We start from the raw sequence: 15,567 nt of genomic DNA on the forward strand, positions 1-15,567 counted from the left end.
GGGAAGGGTTTTAGACCAGCACAGGCAGATTTCTCTGATAGCAAACCCTGGAATATGGGAGCTCTCTTTGTTTTTTTGGTGCAAATGTTCTCTGAATAATCTTCTCATATAAATAAACTACCTAGACTTTGAGTCATTCAGGAGTTTATCTATGTAATGCAGAAGAACCAGAGCAGGCAATGGAGGTCCTTGTACATGAGGGCAGGAGATCTAACGTCCTCCTGAGACTTGTCTTCAGTGGAGTCATCTATGGACATGAGGTTAAAAGGCTTTGAAGTGGCGTAAAATTAATCTTTTTTATTTTAAACTGTTGGGCTTACTTTGGGGTTTTTTTGTAAATTTGTTTTTCTGGTGGAGTTGTTTTTTCAGGGTGGTGGTGTTTTTCTGTTTGTTTCCTTTGAAAGGACAAGCAGGCTCGCAGGGATGAAGCAATGCCCAGAGAGTGCCACCAGCTCCTCGCCAAGGGCGCCACAAAGCCAGAGTGCCCGAGCGCAGACTGAGCGCAGCCTGCCCGTGGCGGTGCATCGATAAAGCGGGGCCCGCTGCTCCTCTGCGCCCCATCCGAGAGCCGCGGCGCCGCGCACAGGGTCCGGCCGCAGGGACGGGAAGACGGGCGGTGAGGCCATCCCTGCGGAGGCCGAGGCCGCGCTCCCGCAGCCCCGCAGAGCTCGCTGTCCCGCCGGTGCCCCGCGGCGGCCGGCGCTCGGCAGCGGCAGCCCCGGTAATCCGCGGGGCCGGGGCGCGGCGAGTGGGTGGTCCGGGCGGCCGGAGGCGCGGGCTGTCCCCCTGCCCCGGCGCCGGGCCCGGCCCGCTCCCGCAGCTGGGCCGGAGGCGGCCCGCAGACCGCTCTCGGCACATTTCTTCATTTCTCACTTGAGTGCCCTTCTTTAGTTCCCTTTCAACTGCCCACTTTATATCGGCTTCATTACACCACCGCTCCATTTGTGATGTAAATCGGGAAACTCAGGGAAGTTTTTCTTTTGGCCTTGTCTACGGAAGAATACCGAGAGGTATTCAAAACGTATTAACACAAATCAATGGCACCAATAAAAGCAAAATCTCCTTAGCAACATAATCTTGATTGCAAAAGGAGAACTGAGAGCATTTAGCAGAACAGTGGCCCACATGGAATACGCATTTGTCTAGAAGAATGCAGCACAAAGCCTAAAAGAGAGATGCTGAAAAAATCCAAAATTAACTCACACTGAACAGTTACTCTTTTTTTCAAAAGTACACAATTGGCTACATTAAATCTATCGTGCGCTTTTCTGCTCAGCAACATTGTATCTACCGCTTTGCAAGCCCACATTACAACACCCGAATGCTTCACAGCACCGGACAGGAGCACCCCTCCCCACCCGCACGCTGGGACATGAGCATGTCTAACACACCTCTCATGCACGCTAGAGACATTACACACACGCACATTATAAAGAGGCTGTCAAGACTTCCATACTAGAGTAACCAACGAGCTTAAAACATTTCATGCAAGGAAAAGCTGCCGGCTGATGAGAACCAAGGCCATCCTCGGCATGGTGGAGAGCTCAGACTTGGTTTATGTTCATAAGACTCAGGTTAAGCAGTATTTCATACTGAATGCTCTTGAAACATGTGAATTGCATGGATGAGAATGATTCCTTTCTGAATAGGTGGTGTCTAGTACATGGAAAACCTGTCTTGTTTGAGAGCACACGTGAATAAAACATAAAAACATAGACACAGTTTCAAAGTCACCATTCAACCATAATGACAGTACATTTAATAAATCCTACTATCATTAGTGCTTGAAAAGCTTAAAGAACTCCAAATGTGGAATTAATGAAAAACCAGTTTGAAACACTTACAGCAGGCAATACCTGTAATTTGGTAACTCTAGTCCTGGAGTCACCTAAATTATCCAAAATGTTTTCTCTCCCCTCTCACCCTCCCCCCCCGCCATTGAGACTAAAAGCATAAACTGGAAGTAAGATGAGACCATTGCACAATACAGCAGTTTCTCAACTTTTTCCTTTTCTTCCTCTCCCTACCACACCCTCCCCACAACACAGATGAAAAACTGTAAGGCTTAGAAGATAGGTTAAACAATTATTTTATTAGTTTATAATACATACAACTTAAGAAATGCTTTAAAAAATGTTATACTGGAGTCCTTTCTAATTCTGGGTCAGGTCAGGAAAAACCAATATTGATGTATTAAGTAATATTCCAGAATTCAACAATAGTTTACCCTCACTAATTTAGCAGACATGGTTAAATAGTCTTAAATATGCATATATACAATTTTGCAGCCTTAAAAAAATCTTTTTATTCCTATCTTCTCCTCCCAAAGTTGTGCACCCTATAAACACAGTGCTGGCTTCTAAGCTTTTTCTAAGTCTCTGGACTTAGGATACTTGAAGAGGAATGTTACAATAGTAGAAATCACAGCAAACCTATCTTTCTAAACTCTTCGTGAGAGGAGAGATGCCCAACAGGCTAAATTAACATCGAGTCTCTCTGTAATTAGCAGCTTCTTTAATTTCCAGTTTTAGGTTAAATTATTGCTTACATGTTTTTTGCTTGAAATGGATTTTTAGCATACTCCAAAATACTGGGGTTTAAGTTTTCCTTCTTGATGACAACATCTTTTCAGTGATTTATTTACTATTACCGCTTCATACATTTAACAGATCTTTCCTAAGCACACGCAGTCCAATGCAATTCTCTGCAAATTCTTTTAATGCAACATGAGTTACACAGGTATAATTTAGCACACAACATTTAGGCACTGTTTTGTAGTTTACTATTCTCTTTCAAATTTATGTTTGGAATGAGTCCATATTCTGATTTCCAGACTCTGCCCTTTATGAAATCAAGAATCTGGATCACACTTTTTATATCAGGAACTACTTCACATTCCCTGTTATCTCACTGAACCAAACTGTTCATTGACAATATTAGCCGTAGGTACACTGCATATCCTAACAAGTTAGAAAGCCTATTGCTAGCATAAAAGGATCAGAGATACATACTTGGAGTGGATGAGTTAGATACTTATATCAGCACAATGAAACCAGTTTAAACATACAGCCACTAAAAATATCAGTTACATTGCACCAGGATATGACTTTTTGAAACATTTCTAAACATGACTTAAAAAATGTATTCATAAACTTAAAATACTGTAACAAAAAAAAAAAAGTCTTCAGCTGACTACTAAGTCTAGTTTTCAATACGAGGCAAAGTAACTTTCATTTACTAAGCTATAAATGAGGAGCAAACAACAAGAAAAAAGCATGTTTCAATAAACATTATAAAAAATCTATTTGTTCTCCCAAAGTGAGCATTTGTCAATGGTTCCCTTCTCTGTAAAACTACAATTAACTACAAAAGTCTTACTTACCTGAACATAAGTTGTACTAACTGGATCCTACTTGTGGGCCTTAGATATACTGTCACATGACAGGAGCTGTCTGGACAGGTCAAGAATTTTCTTTGGAAACAATTAGTCATGCATTACAGGCTCCAGCTTAGGAAAAGACTGTTCCGCACTCAGCGCAGCTCTCATCAGCAATTCCATTTTGGTCAATTTTAAATGAAGAGATTCTGAGTTTAGAAGGAAGCTTACCTTCTGCATTATTATTCTGCATGATAGCAGAATTGTCTATCAACTAGAGCATAACCAAAATAAATCAATAACGCACCAAATTAAAAAAAATTAACAGAAGTTAATAAACAGTCTACGTAATTACCAAAATGGACAGCTAGCTTTTGTTTAATTTGCATCATTCAATACCATTTCATTCAGTTCAAAACTATTTTCTGCCATACCCACAGAACTCTAAACCTAATCCCCAAATCCAATCTTTTGAGTGTTGCTTCTCCTAATTCCTATATTTCATCTTTTGCCTCACTAAATTGTTCCTACCGAACTGTTGTATTTTGAAGAGCCAAACATTTATGAATCCTTCTTCAAGAAAATAAATCTTAATTAAATATTTATGAGCTAAAAAAACAGATTATTTTTCTTAAAGGACAATTTCCATGAAACCAGTAAAATGTAGTTTTATAAAAGATGTATATTACTCAGGTGCTATATTGTAGGAATACATACATACATCAGCACAAGTGTCAACATATGATCTTTCAAGCAAGGAAACAAGGGTTTCAAGCAATTCAAACATGGTTTCTAATTCAGCCTACACTGACTGATGTATTAGAAAGTTCAAAAAGTAATGAAATGCAGTTACCAACAAAACAGTATAAATTGATATCTAATGAATAATAAATGCATGTTTTTAGCAGTCACTTTTTTTCACTTCTAGAGTACTTTGCCCTTTGAAATTATTCTACTTTCTTAAGAAGAATGATACTGTTTTCTTACTACACCAGTATCCCTTGATTCACTCAGCCTACAGAGAAAACTTTACAAAGAATAAACACAGGAATTAAGAAGGTAGCACCATTAGAAATAATCGATCCATCCAAATCAGAAAAAAAACCCCTTCATTTATCCTTCTTCAACATACTTTGACATTCAGCAGCCTCGTAATACAGAGTAAAAGAAGCTCTCATAACTTTATATTGAATAACATTCATAATGGTCATGCATATTACAATCAAGTTTCTAGGGTGACATTTGCAAAGTAAGCCTTCATGCAGATAGGCATTCAGCTCATTTATTCCATGTTCGTATTTCCTTTTAGTCCCTGAGAAGTTAATATTTCTACCTACAATATGGCTATTAAAGGCATTATAATTATCATACACTTAGCTGTTTGTCATGGAAATGCAACATGGTATAGGGAGAAGCACAGAAATTACAGCAAATTAATAGTGATGAATATAGATTTCTAAAATGCTTTCTTTTCATAAGTGAGGTTGCTGAAGAGCAACATAAATTATTTTAGTCACAGGTACAAAACTAGCCAGTGCCACTTATCCTTAATAAGTCACTACTATGAATCCAAGACATTTGAGACTCTGAGACCTCTCTAATTGAGTGTTTCCTTTACACATAATCATCTGGATTTTGACCTAATGTAAGGTCATCATGAACCTTATTTTAATTACTCAACAGCAGTGCTGGGAGAACTTAAAAGAACCACGGATTTTCTTTGCTTAACAAGTCTTTCACTTCTTCAATAAAGTGATCTCTTTAACTGTTCAGAATTCAAATGGGGTTTTGGTGGACAATTTGCATTATTGCCAGCTGCTCAAAACCCATAAACTAAGGCTCCAAAACAAGGGGACCAATTTAAAATTAAGACCTGGGGGGGGGTGGGTTGGGGGGGAGGGAATAAAGACATGTTCTTTTTCCTTGGCTCCTGGCTTCTAAGCAGTTACAGATTGCATTTTAAAGCTCTTCCTAAAATCTTTGGGGCTAAATAATAACTTTTAGGAAAAAAAAATTAAAACTGACTTTTAAGTAAGCCTGTATCTGAGAGACAATGTATTACATTTAAACATCATGGTCTTGAGAATTACAAAAACATATCATTGATTTAGAGATTATAATTTGCATTTAAGTTCTGTAAAAAGTTTTTACAAACTATTTTTCTTGGGTTTAAATATCATGGGAAATTTTGGATTTGCATAAATAGTTTATTAAAATTACTGACCTACTACAAAAAAATTTACTGACTTCCTGTATCTCCATAAACACTTTCATTTTTGGTGAAGTTTGTCAATCCCAATACAAACTTGGAGTCACAACTATTTAACAACAAGTAAGCTCTTCAGAATTCTTCACATAGGGTCAGAGAGAATGTCCTTCTCTCTCAGAACTTATTTCCACCTATGACTAAAAAATTTAAAAGAATTCATTTCTATTATATTACAGTAAGTAAAAAATCTTTATTCACCGGTTAAAGGCAACTATATCTAAAACTAATAATTAGTTCTCACAGGGATTCATTGATGCCTTCACCATTAGTTCAGCAGGCTAAAGATGAAACAGGCATAATTAGCATAATTTGCTAAAGTATTATTATCAACTTCATACCTAACTTAACTGTTCAAGGAAATTTGAACTAGATAAGATTATTTGTAGGAACTGCTGAGCTGCAATAAGCTAAACAAGTTACTATAATGTAATAGCTATTTTAGCAAAGAGTAGGCTGTGTCCTGGAAGTCTTACTACAGCTTCTAGTCTGCTCAAACTGTGCAATTTCATTCTTTGCCAAGTGACAAAAAAAGGTAATATATGTCTTCTCACTTGCAATCAAAATAAACAGATTTAGTATTTCAGAAGCAACATCAAAAGAAAATCCTGACAACTGCCGCAGGCATTAAACAGCTGATTAAATCTCCTGCCATCTTCAATTTCCATCACTGTAATTAATGAATTGAAAGGGACTGTATGAAAATGTTTTGTAACATTCTTACTAGGTGAATGTACTACTTCTTGAGGAGAGTACCACTTCTGAGATAAAACTAATCTCTCAATATAGGCATTTTCTCAAATTTCCTGATTATATTTTAAGTCAGAGACATTGTATTAATAAAATATCCAAAATACTTTTTGAGGGAGCAAGTAAGTCTGGCCTCCTTATAAAGGGATTTAACTTTTTAGTTGCTCAGAGCTCTACTTTGGATCTCTATATTATTTATTAAAGAGAAAGTCACAGCTGTAATATAGAAATGCCTGCCTGCTAACCAAGCCTATGACTGCTGATGCACCTAGATGTAGACAAGAACTGAAGCATCACTACTGTTGATGTGGAAGCTTTCCGAATGGGATACTCTGCAAACCTGTAAGTCACATGCTGTTCACTGTTCTGGTCTCAGCACACATCACACCTAAAGCTGCTTTACCCTCACTGGGTTTGGGTGCTGCTGGCAAGGTAGCTGTGGACGTGGACAGAACATGCTATGGGAAGTTTGAGTACTAAACTAAGGCAAATAGCTGCTATGACCATATCACAAGCCATACCCTCCACTAGAGGGGAGGGATAGGTTTCCACATCAGTGGAAAACTGCATCCATGACACAAATTATCTCTACAGTAAAATAAATTTTTTTATAAAATCTAGGCCTCATATGATCCAATATTCATTTTATTGAAAACTGACACAAAAGAAATCAATTCTATTTCTGGTGATAAGTATTTATCACCAGTTATCACTTCCATTCAATTCCAACCTTTCCTCTGCACCTCCAACCTCCCCCATCTCTGTTGCCATCGATGTTAGGTTTCTGTCCTTCCGCAGGCTGAAAATAGTCCGAGGTTATAATTAATACTTCTGGGTGAGAGGAATGTAGCAGACCCAGATTTGTACTGAAGAAGAGGTTGAAACTGATTTTTAGAAAATCATAAACAGTTACTCTGTAGAGAAATCATGGGTGCCACTCCGAAGACTGAGGCCAGCACAAAACTGGGATTTGTTAATTAAAAATCATATTCTGTTAAGTCAAAGAAACACCCTTGTAGGCTTGTACGGAAAGCATAGCTGAGCTACTCTCAAAGTGAACAGTAGGAATCCACAGATGAAAGCTGAACAAAGGATGAATTTTGGGAACAGATACAGAAAGCTTAGATTTAAGAAAACTTAGAACTTTCTAGACCACTCCCACTATGAACAATTCCGGAATAGAATACTCACTAGGGAATATTTTACAGAGAATAAATATTTTGAAGACATAGAAAAATAGCTCACAGCATCAAGGTACATGTAATACAGTACCTTGAAATAAAACTTGTATTTAAAAGACTAAAAAGAGAAGACTATTCTTGTAGTGGTATCAGCTTTTCATTCATACAAATATTAAGCAGAGTATATCTTGTTTTTTAATATATTCACATTATTGCTTGCTAACACATCTGTACAAGAAACATGTTCCTAACTTAGATCAATTTTGTGTACAGTAATTTTAGATACTTAAGTAAATTATACAGTATGAGAGTTGCAAGTAAAAAAAACCCCAAAAGCTATGTGTGAAGATATGTAAAACTAAAGTATAACCAGACAAAATGAAATACAATTGGCCTGACCCAAGCACATATCATATATCCAGTTAAGAAAAGTCTTATACTTGTGCAGAAAATAAGCTTTGTAAACCAAAATGAGCAAAAGAAAGGGTGCAATAAATAACTGTCTAACACATTTAAACATACACTGTTGCCCAGTGCACCCTGCTTTGATTACTTGAATACATGGCATTTGCATCTGGAACTGTTCAAGAATTCAATAATTTTTTTCTGCATAAGTAGTTTTAACCAAAAAAAAAAAAAAAAAAAACAAAAACATGAAAGGTTTTCTTGGTCAATTAAGTTTTACTAAAATAAGTCCTTCTGCACCCCTGTGTACAAGCTCTGGTAAACAGTATGAATAAAGCTGGCACATGGCAATTGACTGAATTAAAACAGCTACATTATAAAATGCAATAATAATATACTTTTGTGATCTTGAATTCTACTAATCAGATGCATGCAATGTTCTCAGTGATTCTTCCAGTCTGAGTAAAATAATTCCACTTGGCTGCCTTTTTTAATTTTTTTAAAGCCAATTTTTTTCAAAACCAGTTGACAGGACTTCTTCATGAAAAGCACAGAGATTTCTACTAATAATATCTGGGTTCCAAAAATCAGTTTCAAAAAGAACTTTGTCTCCTCCTTTTGCTGGAAAGGGACTAGTCAATATCCCAAAAAGAAATAGAAGTATTTACAATTGACTAGTCAATGACAGAAACCTCCAAATATCTTAGAAGGAACTTCAGCAACTTCAGAATGACTAAAGGAATTTACACAATGTACAGTCAACCAGTTGTATCATATAGGGATAAAAAAATACCTGTTCACTTGTATATCATTTTCAGCTGTGTATTTATAGTAATATATATATATGTACACACGCGTGCGCATACATATAAAAGACTTCTTTGAAAATCAAGATACATTAATAAACAGAAGTAGCAAAAGTAAAAATAACTTAAGTAGTAATTAACATTTGTATGAAATTACTCTGCAGAGTTTGACCAAATACACTTAGAACATACTGTTATTTAAAAAAATCCACAAAAAACAACTAACCAACCAAAAATAAATCAAAACAAACAAACATGAAAAACCAAGACAAACAAACAAAAACAAATGAAACCACCACAAGATTCTGTAGAACCAAAGTTATGTCACTACCAGGAGAGCACCAAGCAAGGCACCATTGGAAAGACAACATACTTGAGTAAGTCTCTATAAATAAATTGAATGCTAATCCGGTCGAAAAATCGGTGTCTTTGGTAAAAATTCTATAAGGATGACCTGTATAAAAAGAAAACAAATACTTATTAAAAATGGCAGCAATCCTATTATCTATCACAATTATAATTCACATGGTTTTAGGTTTGGGTTTTTTTTAGTATATCAAGTTGTGATGAAAAAAATCATGGCATTTGTCTCAGGTAAGAGACCATTAGAAAAGTCATGCATGGTAATTGGTTTGGTGATGAAAACCAATACTCAAAGAATAAAATTCAACTGGAAAAGTTTGCCTATTCATATGAAACACAAACTGAAGTAAGCTAATGATGTTGAAGAATTATTATGCAGTAATTTATTTATTGGGAAAAAAATTACAAAAGAGATATAAATGCATTCATTAAAACATAAACAAACCTCCTGAATGCACAATGCATGAAAAGTTAATTTTCAATTGCAAATTCACTTACTTCAGAATTGTTGCCACTTAATACAGGATTCTAAAACTATGTTTATAGTTCAGTACCTGTATAATAAAGTGTGTCAACTTTTGCAAAGCTCCCATATGTATAAATGTTCAAGTATTAATGAGAACTTGACTAATGGTTTTGCGTGATTATTCTTATGGTCTCAATTCAAATTTAAACACCATCTTTCTCAGCTAAGTACACTATAGGGTCCACTCCAGAACACAATTCAAGTATTTATCCTCTTTAAATAGAAAGCTTGAAGAAAATGTTGAATTTTGCACATTCTTTATTTTGAGACAGTCATAACACAGCAACATGATCCGATTTATAAACAAATAAATGCATCAGGTAACATAAATAAGGATTTTATTTACTTGTAAGGGAAGCTTACCTTTTTAAGAAGTTAATTATTTCTCAATGCTTGTGATTGTAAAGGAGAATACAACTTAGCTGCTTAGAGAATAAAGACTTCTATCTCTAAAAGCATACAAAGCTTCAGAAAATAAAGTCTCCAATCTTATTTCTAAGGTAAGCACTTTTGGAATAACAAATATGGAAATCAGGTATACAAGTTTATTTTTTGAGATATTCAGGGGTGACTTTTTTACACAGAAGTAATGCAAACTGCTCAAAATCCACTTATCACTGACCTGAGTCAACCACTGTATTCTGTAGAGATACCAGGGCTTCTGATTTTCAGGCAAGTTTTCAAAAAGGGAGCAAGAAGTAAAGCTGGAGCACTGTGTTTATGCCAAAGGTATAAGATCATCTTGTTGTTCCTAATTTAATTAATTATGTATTTAACATCTACTACAGTGGATTTCAAACCTCAGTTTGGTGAAGCACCAAATTTTGTGTATAAGAGTCTAAATCATCTATTTTATGAAAAGTTGAGGATAGGCATTACTATTTGTCTATTATTTAAAATCAAATTACAATCATATTAGGGGCAGTTTTTAGAGATACTAACAGATCAGTTCACTGAAAGCAAGAAAATGTCACACTGAGGTTTTGTAAAAATTTTCTCATTAAGTATATCCAACGTTTCACAAATTGAAAATAAAATCTTTGGCCTTTATCCTGTAAAACTATATGCCCATGTATATATTATTATAGTAAGCAGGTCAAATTATTTGAAATTTTATTCGACAGAATGAATATTGCTGGGCCATAGTATTTACAAACTCACATTATTTTTTTTCCAATTGAATCTGCAGAACATTGGGTTTGACAATGTTTCCTGGAGAAAAATAAGGTTTTCAGCAAAATACAAATGCTTAATTTAGGCAAAGCGTAAGTCTATTTTTTGAAATTTAATTTATTCCATTTTCAGTCACACCCCTACATCTAACCTAAATATTTCAGTAGAATAAATTTTACAAAAAGTACTTATTCCGTGAACTGAATAGAGCCATTCTGTAAAAAAATGCTTTTTGAAGACCCTCTATTTCAGGCAAGGGACAAGATCTAGTGGAGGGACAGGGAAAAAGGGAAGACTAAAATACAAAGATAATTTAAATATAATTTTGTATTATTAAATCACATTTAAAAATTTTTACAGGCATTGTAGATTTGTTATTTTAAAGAACAGACAACATGCGGTGTAATGGAAGATCACAACTAAGTTACACCTGATGCAGTAGGTATTTCTTCAAAGCTAATCTTTATTTTTAAAAACCTAACCTTCTACAGCCTAGCTACTAAAGCATTAAAAGAAATGATGGAAATTCTAATGTTGTTTACATTTTAGCAGCTTAATTTCACCCTATCCTCTGTACTTCCAAGATATATTGAAAATGGAAATAAGAACAGCACCAAAAAGACTAAGTTGCAAGCTAAATCCTACACAGGACACCATTAATTTTAAACCACACAACTTCTCACTGTATACTTCTAAGACAGGTTTATGGAGTCTCAGCCAAAGACTAAAGTAGATTAAAACTCCAGAGACTGATTTGAAAATATTTTAGTGACACCAATTGGAGATAAAAATACTTTCAAGATAGTTGAGGTAAGGGGCAGTTAAAATCTAAAAAGGCTGTTTCTTAAGCTCCAACAGCTTAGTTGAAAGGTCTTCTTCCATACTTTTGGACTTGATTAGCATTATATAAAATAGCCATATCTGACTTGCTGCGTAACCAAAGTTGTGGTTATTCTTTATACAGCATCTAAAATTTCACACTCCATCAGCACATGTTGAAGCTATTTTATCTTGGCAATTAATTTATTATTTTTCAGAACACAGTGAAGCGTTGTTTTCAAGTCATTCATAACTTTATAAATCAGTCCTGCACATGAAACCATGCATCTGTGAACCGTAGAAAATCCTTGCACTCAGGCGATTAAGCTCCTGACACCTTTACTGATTAATAATCATGAAAAGAATAAGATCAGAAGCAAAATAAATGATCATTTAATAGAGAAACTCACAAAACAGCCCTTTAACTTACATATTCCATCATGTTATTCGTTTCACATTTCCTTTTGCTTAGTCTCCAATGCAAGCACAGCTAGACAAGGAGGAAAGAAAAAGAAGAAAAATGAGCTGTATTTTATTGCAGCACACAGACTAGCCCATTTGTTCACCTTTCATATTTTTTGTTCAACAAAAGCATCTGTTTCCATACTGTGCAATTCAAACTCCAACAGTACGAAGCTGCTCCCTGCGGCACTCACCTTGTGGTATAACCTATTGTTTTCCCATTCTAATAACTTCTCAATCGATCTTCGTGTCTGGAAGACAAATGAGAAAGAATTTTACTCTTGACTGGTTTTAGAAAAACTTTGTTTTGCAGCTGCTTTTTTGTGAAAAGGAGAGAGGTACAGGACAGTGACTGAGTACAAGGTGGCCTGTAGTATGATCAAAACTTGTCTGGTATTAAATAGTATCTAGAACAGAAACAACTTTTTATGATAGCCGAGTAAGTACCTTCAATCACTTTGGGATAAAAACTGTTGGTATGTTTGCTCTCTGGGCTCTTACGGCAGTTTTCACTTTAAGATCATGGAAATTTCAAAGGGATCTAAGTATAAAAAGCAGGAACACTGCTCCCTTAGGATCCGTGATCTAAATGTACTGCTAAGGTCAGCATATAAACTCACAAATGTTGCAAACTATTTTGCAGTGCTGTAGGTCAAGTGTAAATACACAGTACTACTCTAAATAAGTAAACTTACATCCAGATTTTAGAGAGTGAAAAAGCAAATGCAGAAAGTTACAGTAAATTCCACAAAAAAGCATTACTAAGTTCATGATCTGTATAGAGAGCAAACCAAATACTTAGCATTCTAAAGGAAAGGTTTGCTGCCTATGCCATCCAAACTTGACATTTCAAATAGAGAATCCTGAAAGCTGTTCTGCCCAGCTTTTTAAGATTATGCATGCAAGAATTAAAGGACATTCTGTGCTGCAAAGTTTCACAGCATTTTGAATATAATTATTCAGTTATATTTACATTTGAGAAATACATACTGACATTTATGGTCATTTAACTGCCAGAATATATATTGCTTAGCTCTAAATGGGATTTGCTACAGACAGTGAATAAAAAGAGGATAATTCATGGTGCCAGGTGTTAAGATGAGACCAACAGAGCTGCAGGTGCAAAAGGACTGAGCAATGACAAGTTTCAAATACAACTTCATGCAGCTGCAGCTTCCTCACAAGGCAGAGAAGGGTCAGGGGAAAGCATCTTGCTGTTATTACTACAAAATACTAGTACAGTAAATGAACCTTAACAAACCAAACTAAATGCTGTCATGAGAAACAAAAATGTCCAACTAAAATCAAAATTAGACAACAAATTGCTCATTTCCCCCCAAACATTAACATCTTGGTTTTCAAACATCCTCTAGTTTAATACTGAAGTAGTTTTGGGGAAACACAGCTAAGCATGTACTGTGGTCACATTATTAAAAATTAGACCACTGCTATCACTATTCATTACAGCAAATTTTTTATTATGTTTTATTTTAAAATCACAAGCCAAGGAATTATCAAAAGGTGGGCATACCAGTGACTAATTTATCACATCAACTGGAAATTGAGTATTTTTGGAGTTATTCTTATTATTATGTTTTTAAAGACAGTGCCCTTTAACAATAATCAGTAGACCTCACTTGTTTCTTTGTAAAGATAGCCTTTTAGAGTCTGCTCTCCTTTTAAATGAAAATAGGGCAGCAGTTATGGTCACACTTTTGTTAATTTAGTTGCCAGTCAGCTCCAAATCAAAAGAAAATAAGGCTGCAGAGTGTAATTAACATTCAGTTCAGTCGTTTTGTCCCTTGTCTAGCCCCTAAGCTTTGTTAAAATTGCCATCTGAATGCTGAAGGCTGTAGGGAAATCGATTTGATTCTAATCGCACCATGAAAAGAACATGATCTAACTGCTTTCAGCCCTCCGTAAATCTGTACTAGGTCTTTAGCACAATGCAACTTCCAATTTAAAAAGCACTGAATGTCTCGTCAATGACTTTGTGAAGAAAAAAGAACAAGGAGCAGACATAAAAATTCCAATAGTTGTTTAAGCATTAAAGTTCATTTGCATCACAGCAAACCTGAAAAGGGCTGACCTCTCAAACCGCCTCTCAGGTCTATGAAGTTGTAGCCTTGACAAGCTCACATTGACAGAGCTCATTGACTCTGAAAGGCTACTCTATCAATGGTGAAAAATGGCAATAGGTTCTACTCTGAGCAGGCATCTGCCTGCCCACCCGCTGCTAAACCAATGGCAAAACTGATTCAAAACCTGAATCTACCTTGTAATCTTCCTTTCCAGGACCTTTTAATAATAGATTAAGATCACTATACAATTTAATTTCATTGTTTGCCCTAAAGACTGTGAAAAACATCCAAGCTTTTCAAATTCCAATAAAATTACACCTATATTACAATACATAAATATAAATAAGAAATTGATAGGTACTATTAATTGGTTTATTCTAACAAGAGGACAGCTTAAAGTCATTTGACTAGCATGAGATAAAAATACATGCAGACTCAAGACCATGATTCTTTATCTTCCCATAGCCTTAAATTCTACCTACCCTTCCTATAGTATAATCTGGACTAGTCATAGCTCCCAAACATACCATATTACTAATATAGAAATGTTAATGAAAATTAGACTGTAAAATATTTCTGCAAACCTCAGAGCCTGGAAAAAAAAAGAAGAAATTCATTAAACAGCATCACACAATTCACTATAGTAAGTTTTCTTCCTACTTGACAGGTGAAAAAAAGCACTTGCACGTGCAGCTTAATTAATCACTGCTCTTGACATCTCAATGATTTACAGTGAGGAGCAGGTGAGGATATACAAAACCAGAAAGGAACACTTGATTTGAGTGTAGCATTTCCAGCACACTAGGATGACAAGCTTGTATATTCTATCAATGGTGTACAGAAAAACCCATACAGCAAATTATTTGTTAGCCACAACAAAAGCACAAATTAAGTGGAAGAGAGACTTGCTTATTAGGAAGATTTAATACTATCCAGCTTTTAATTTTTTTTTCACCCAGTCCAATATTTGAGCAAAGAAAAAAAAACTTGCAATTCAAGTACACTTTTCAGCAGACCAATGATAAGAAAACATGCTTCGTAACATATTTCACGAAAAAAGCAGTCTTCAATGCTTCGTAACATATTTCACAAAAAAAGCAATCTTCAATGCTATCCACAGAATTTTGTAAATTAGACCTCTTCGATTGTCTAGATGGAATGTTTAATGAAATATTTCTGTAACATAACTGATTCTTTAAAGACATTAATGTCTAAGAGTGTCTTTTGAAAAATCAGACTCTCAAAAAACCCCAGTGCAGAATACACTTTCACTGATGCTTACCATTTTTGATTCAGTAAAATAAAGTTTTTCCCTCAAACATGGGGGAAAAAAAGAAAAATCTAAGCCTAAATATGAAT

The 15,567-nt window shown here is 35.4% G+C and overlaps 1 protein-coding gene across 2 annotated transcripts in view; it reads right to left on the reverse strand.

The window, feature by feature from the left end:
- Positions 1–2,073: 2,073 nt before the first annotated feature.
- CHIC2 (cysteine rich hydrophobic domain 2) overlaps positions 2,074–15,567 on the reverse strand; it is a 30,372-nt gene continuing 16,878 nt past the window's right edge. For both annotated transcript variants that reach the window (XM_021529926.3, XM_021529851.3), the window contains exons 4-6: positions 12,322–12,378; positions 12,096–12,155; positions 2,074–9,238 (exon numbers count right to left, since the gene is read on the reverse strand). In XM_021529926.3, the coding sequence (XP_021385601.1) occupies positions 9,188–9,238; positions 12,096–12,155; positions 12,322–12,378 (168 nt within the window). In that variant the 3' untranslated portion in view covers positions 2,074–9,187. The remainder of the gene's footprint in view (positions 9,239–12,095; positions 12,156–12,321; positions 12,379–15,567) is intronic.

The sequence above is a fragment of the Lonchura striata genome, chromosome 4 (genome assembly GCF_046129695.1).
Source record: "Lonchura striata isolate bLonStr1 chromosome 4, bLonStr1.mat, whole genome shotgun sequence".
Taxonomy (NCBI): domain Eukaryota; kingdom Metazoa; phylum Chordata; class Aves; order Passeriformes; family Estrildidae; genus Lonchura; species Lonchura striata.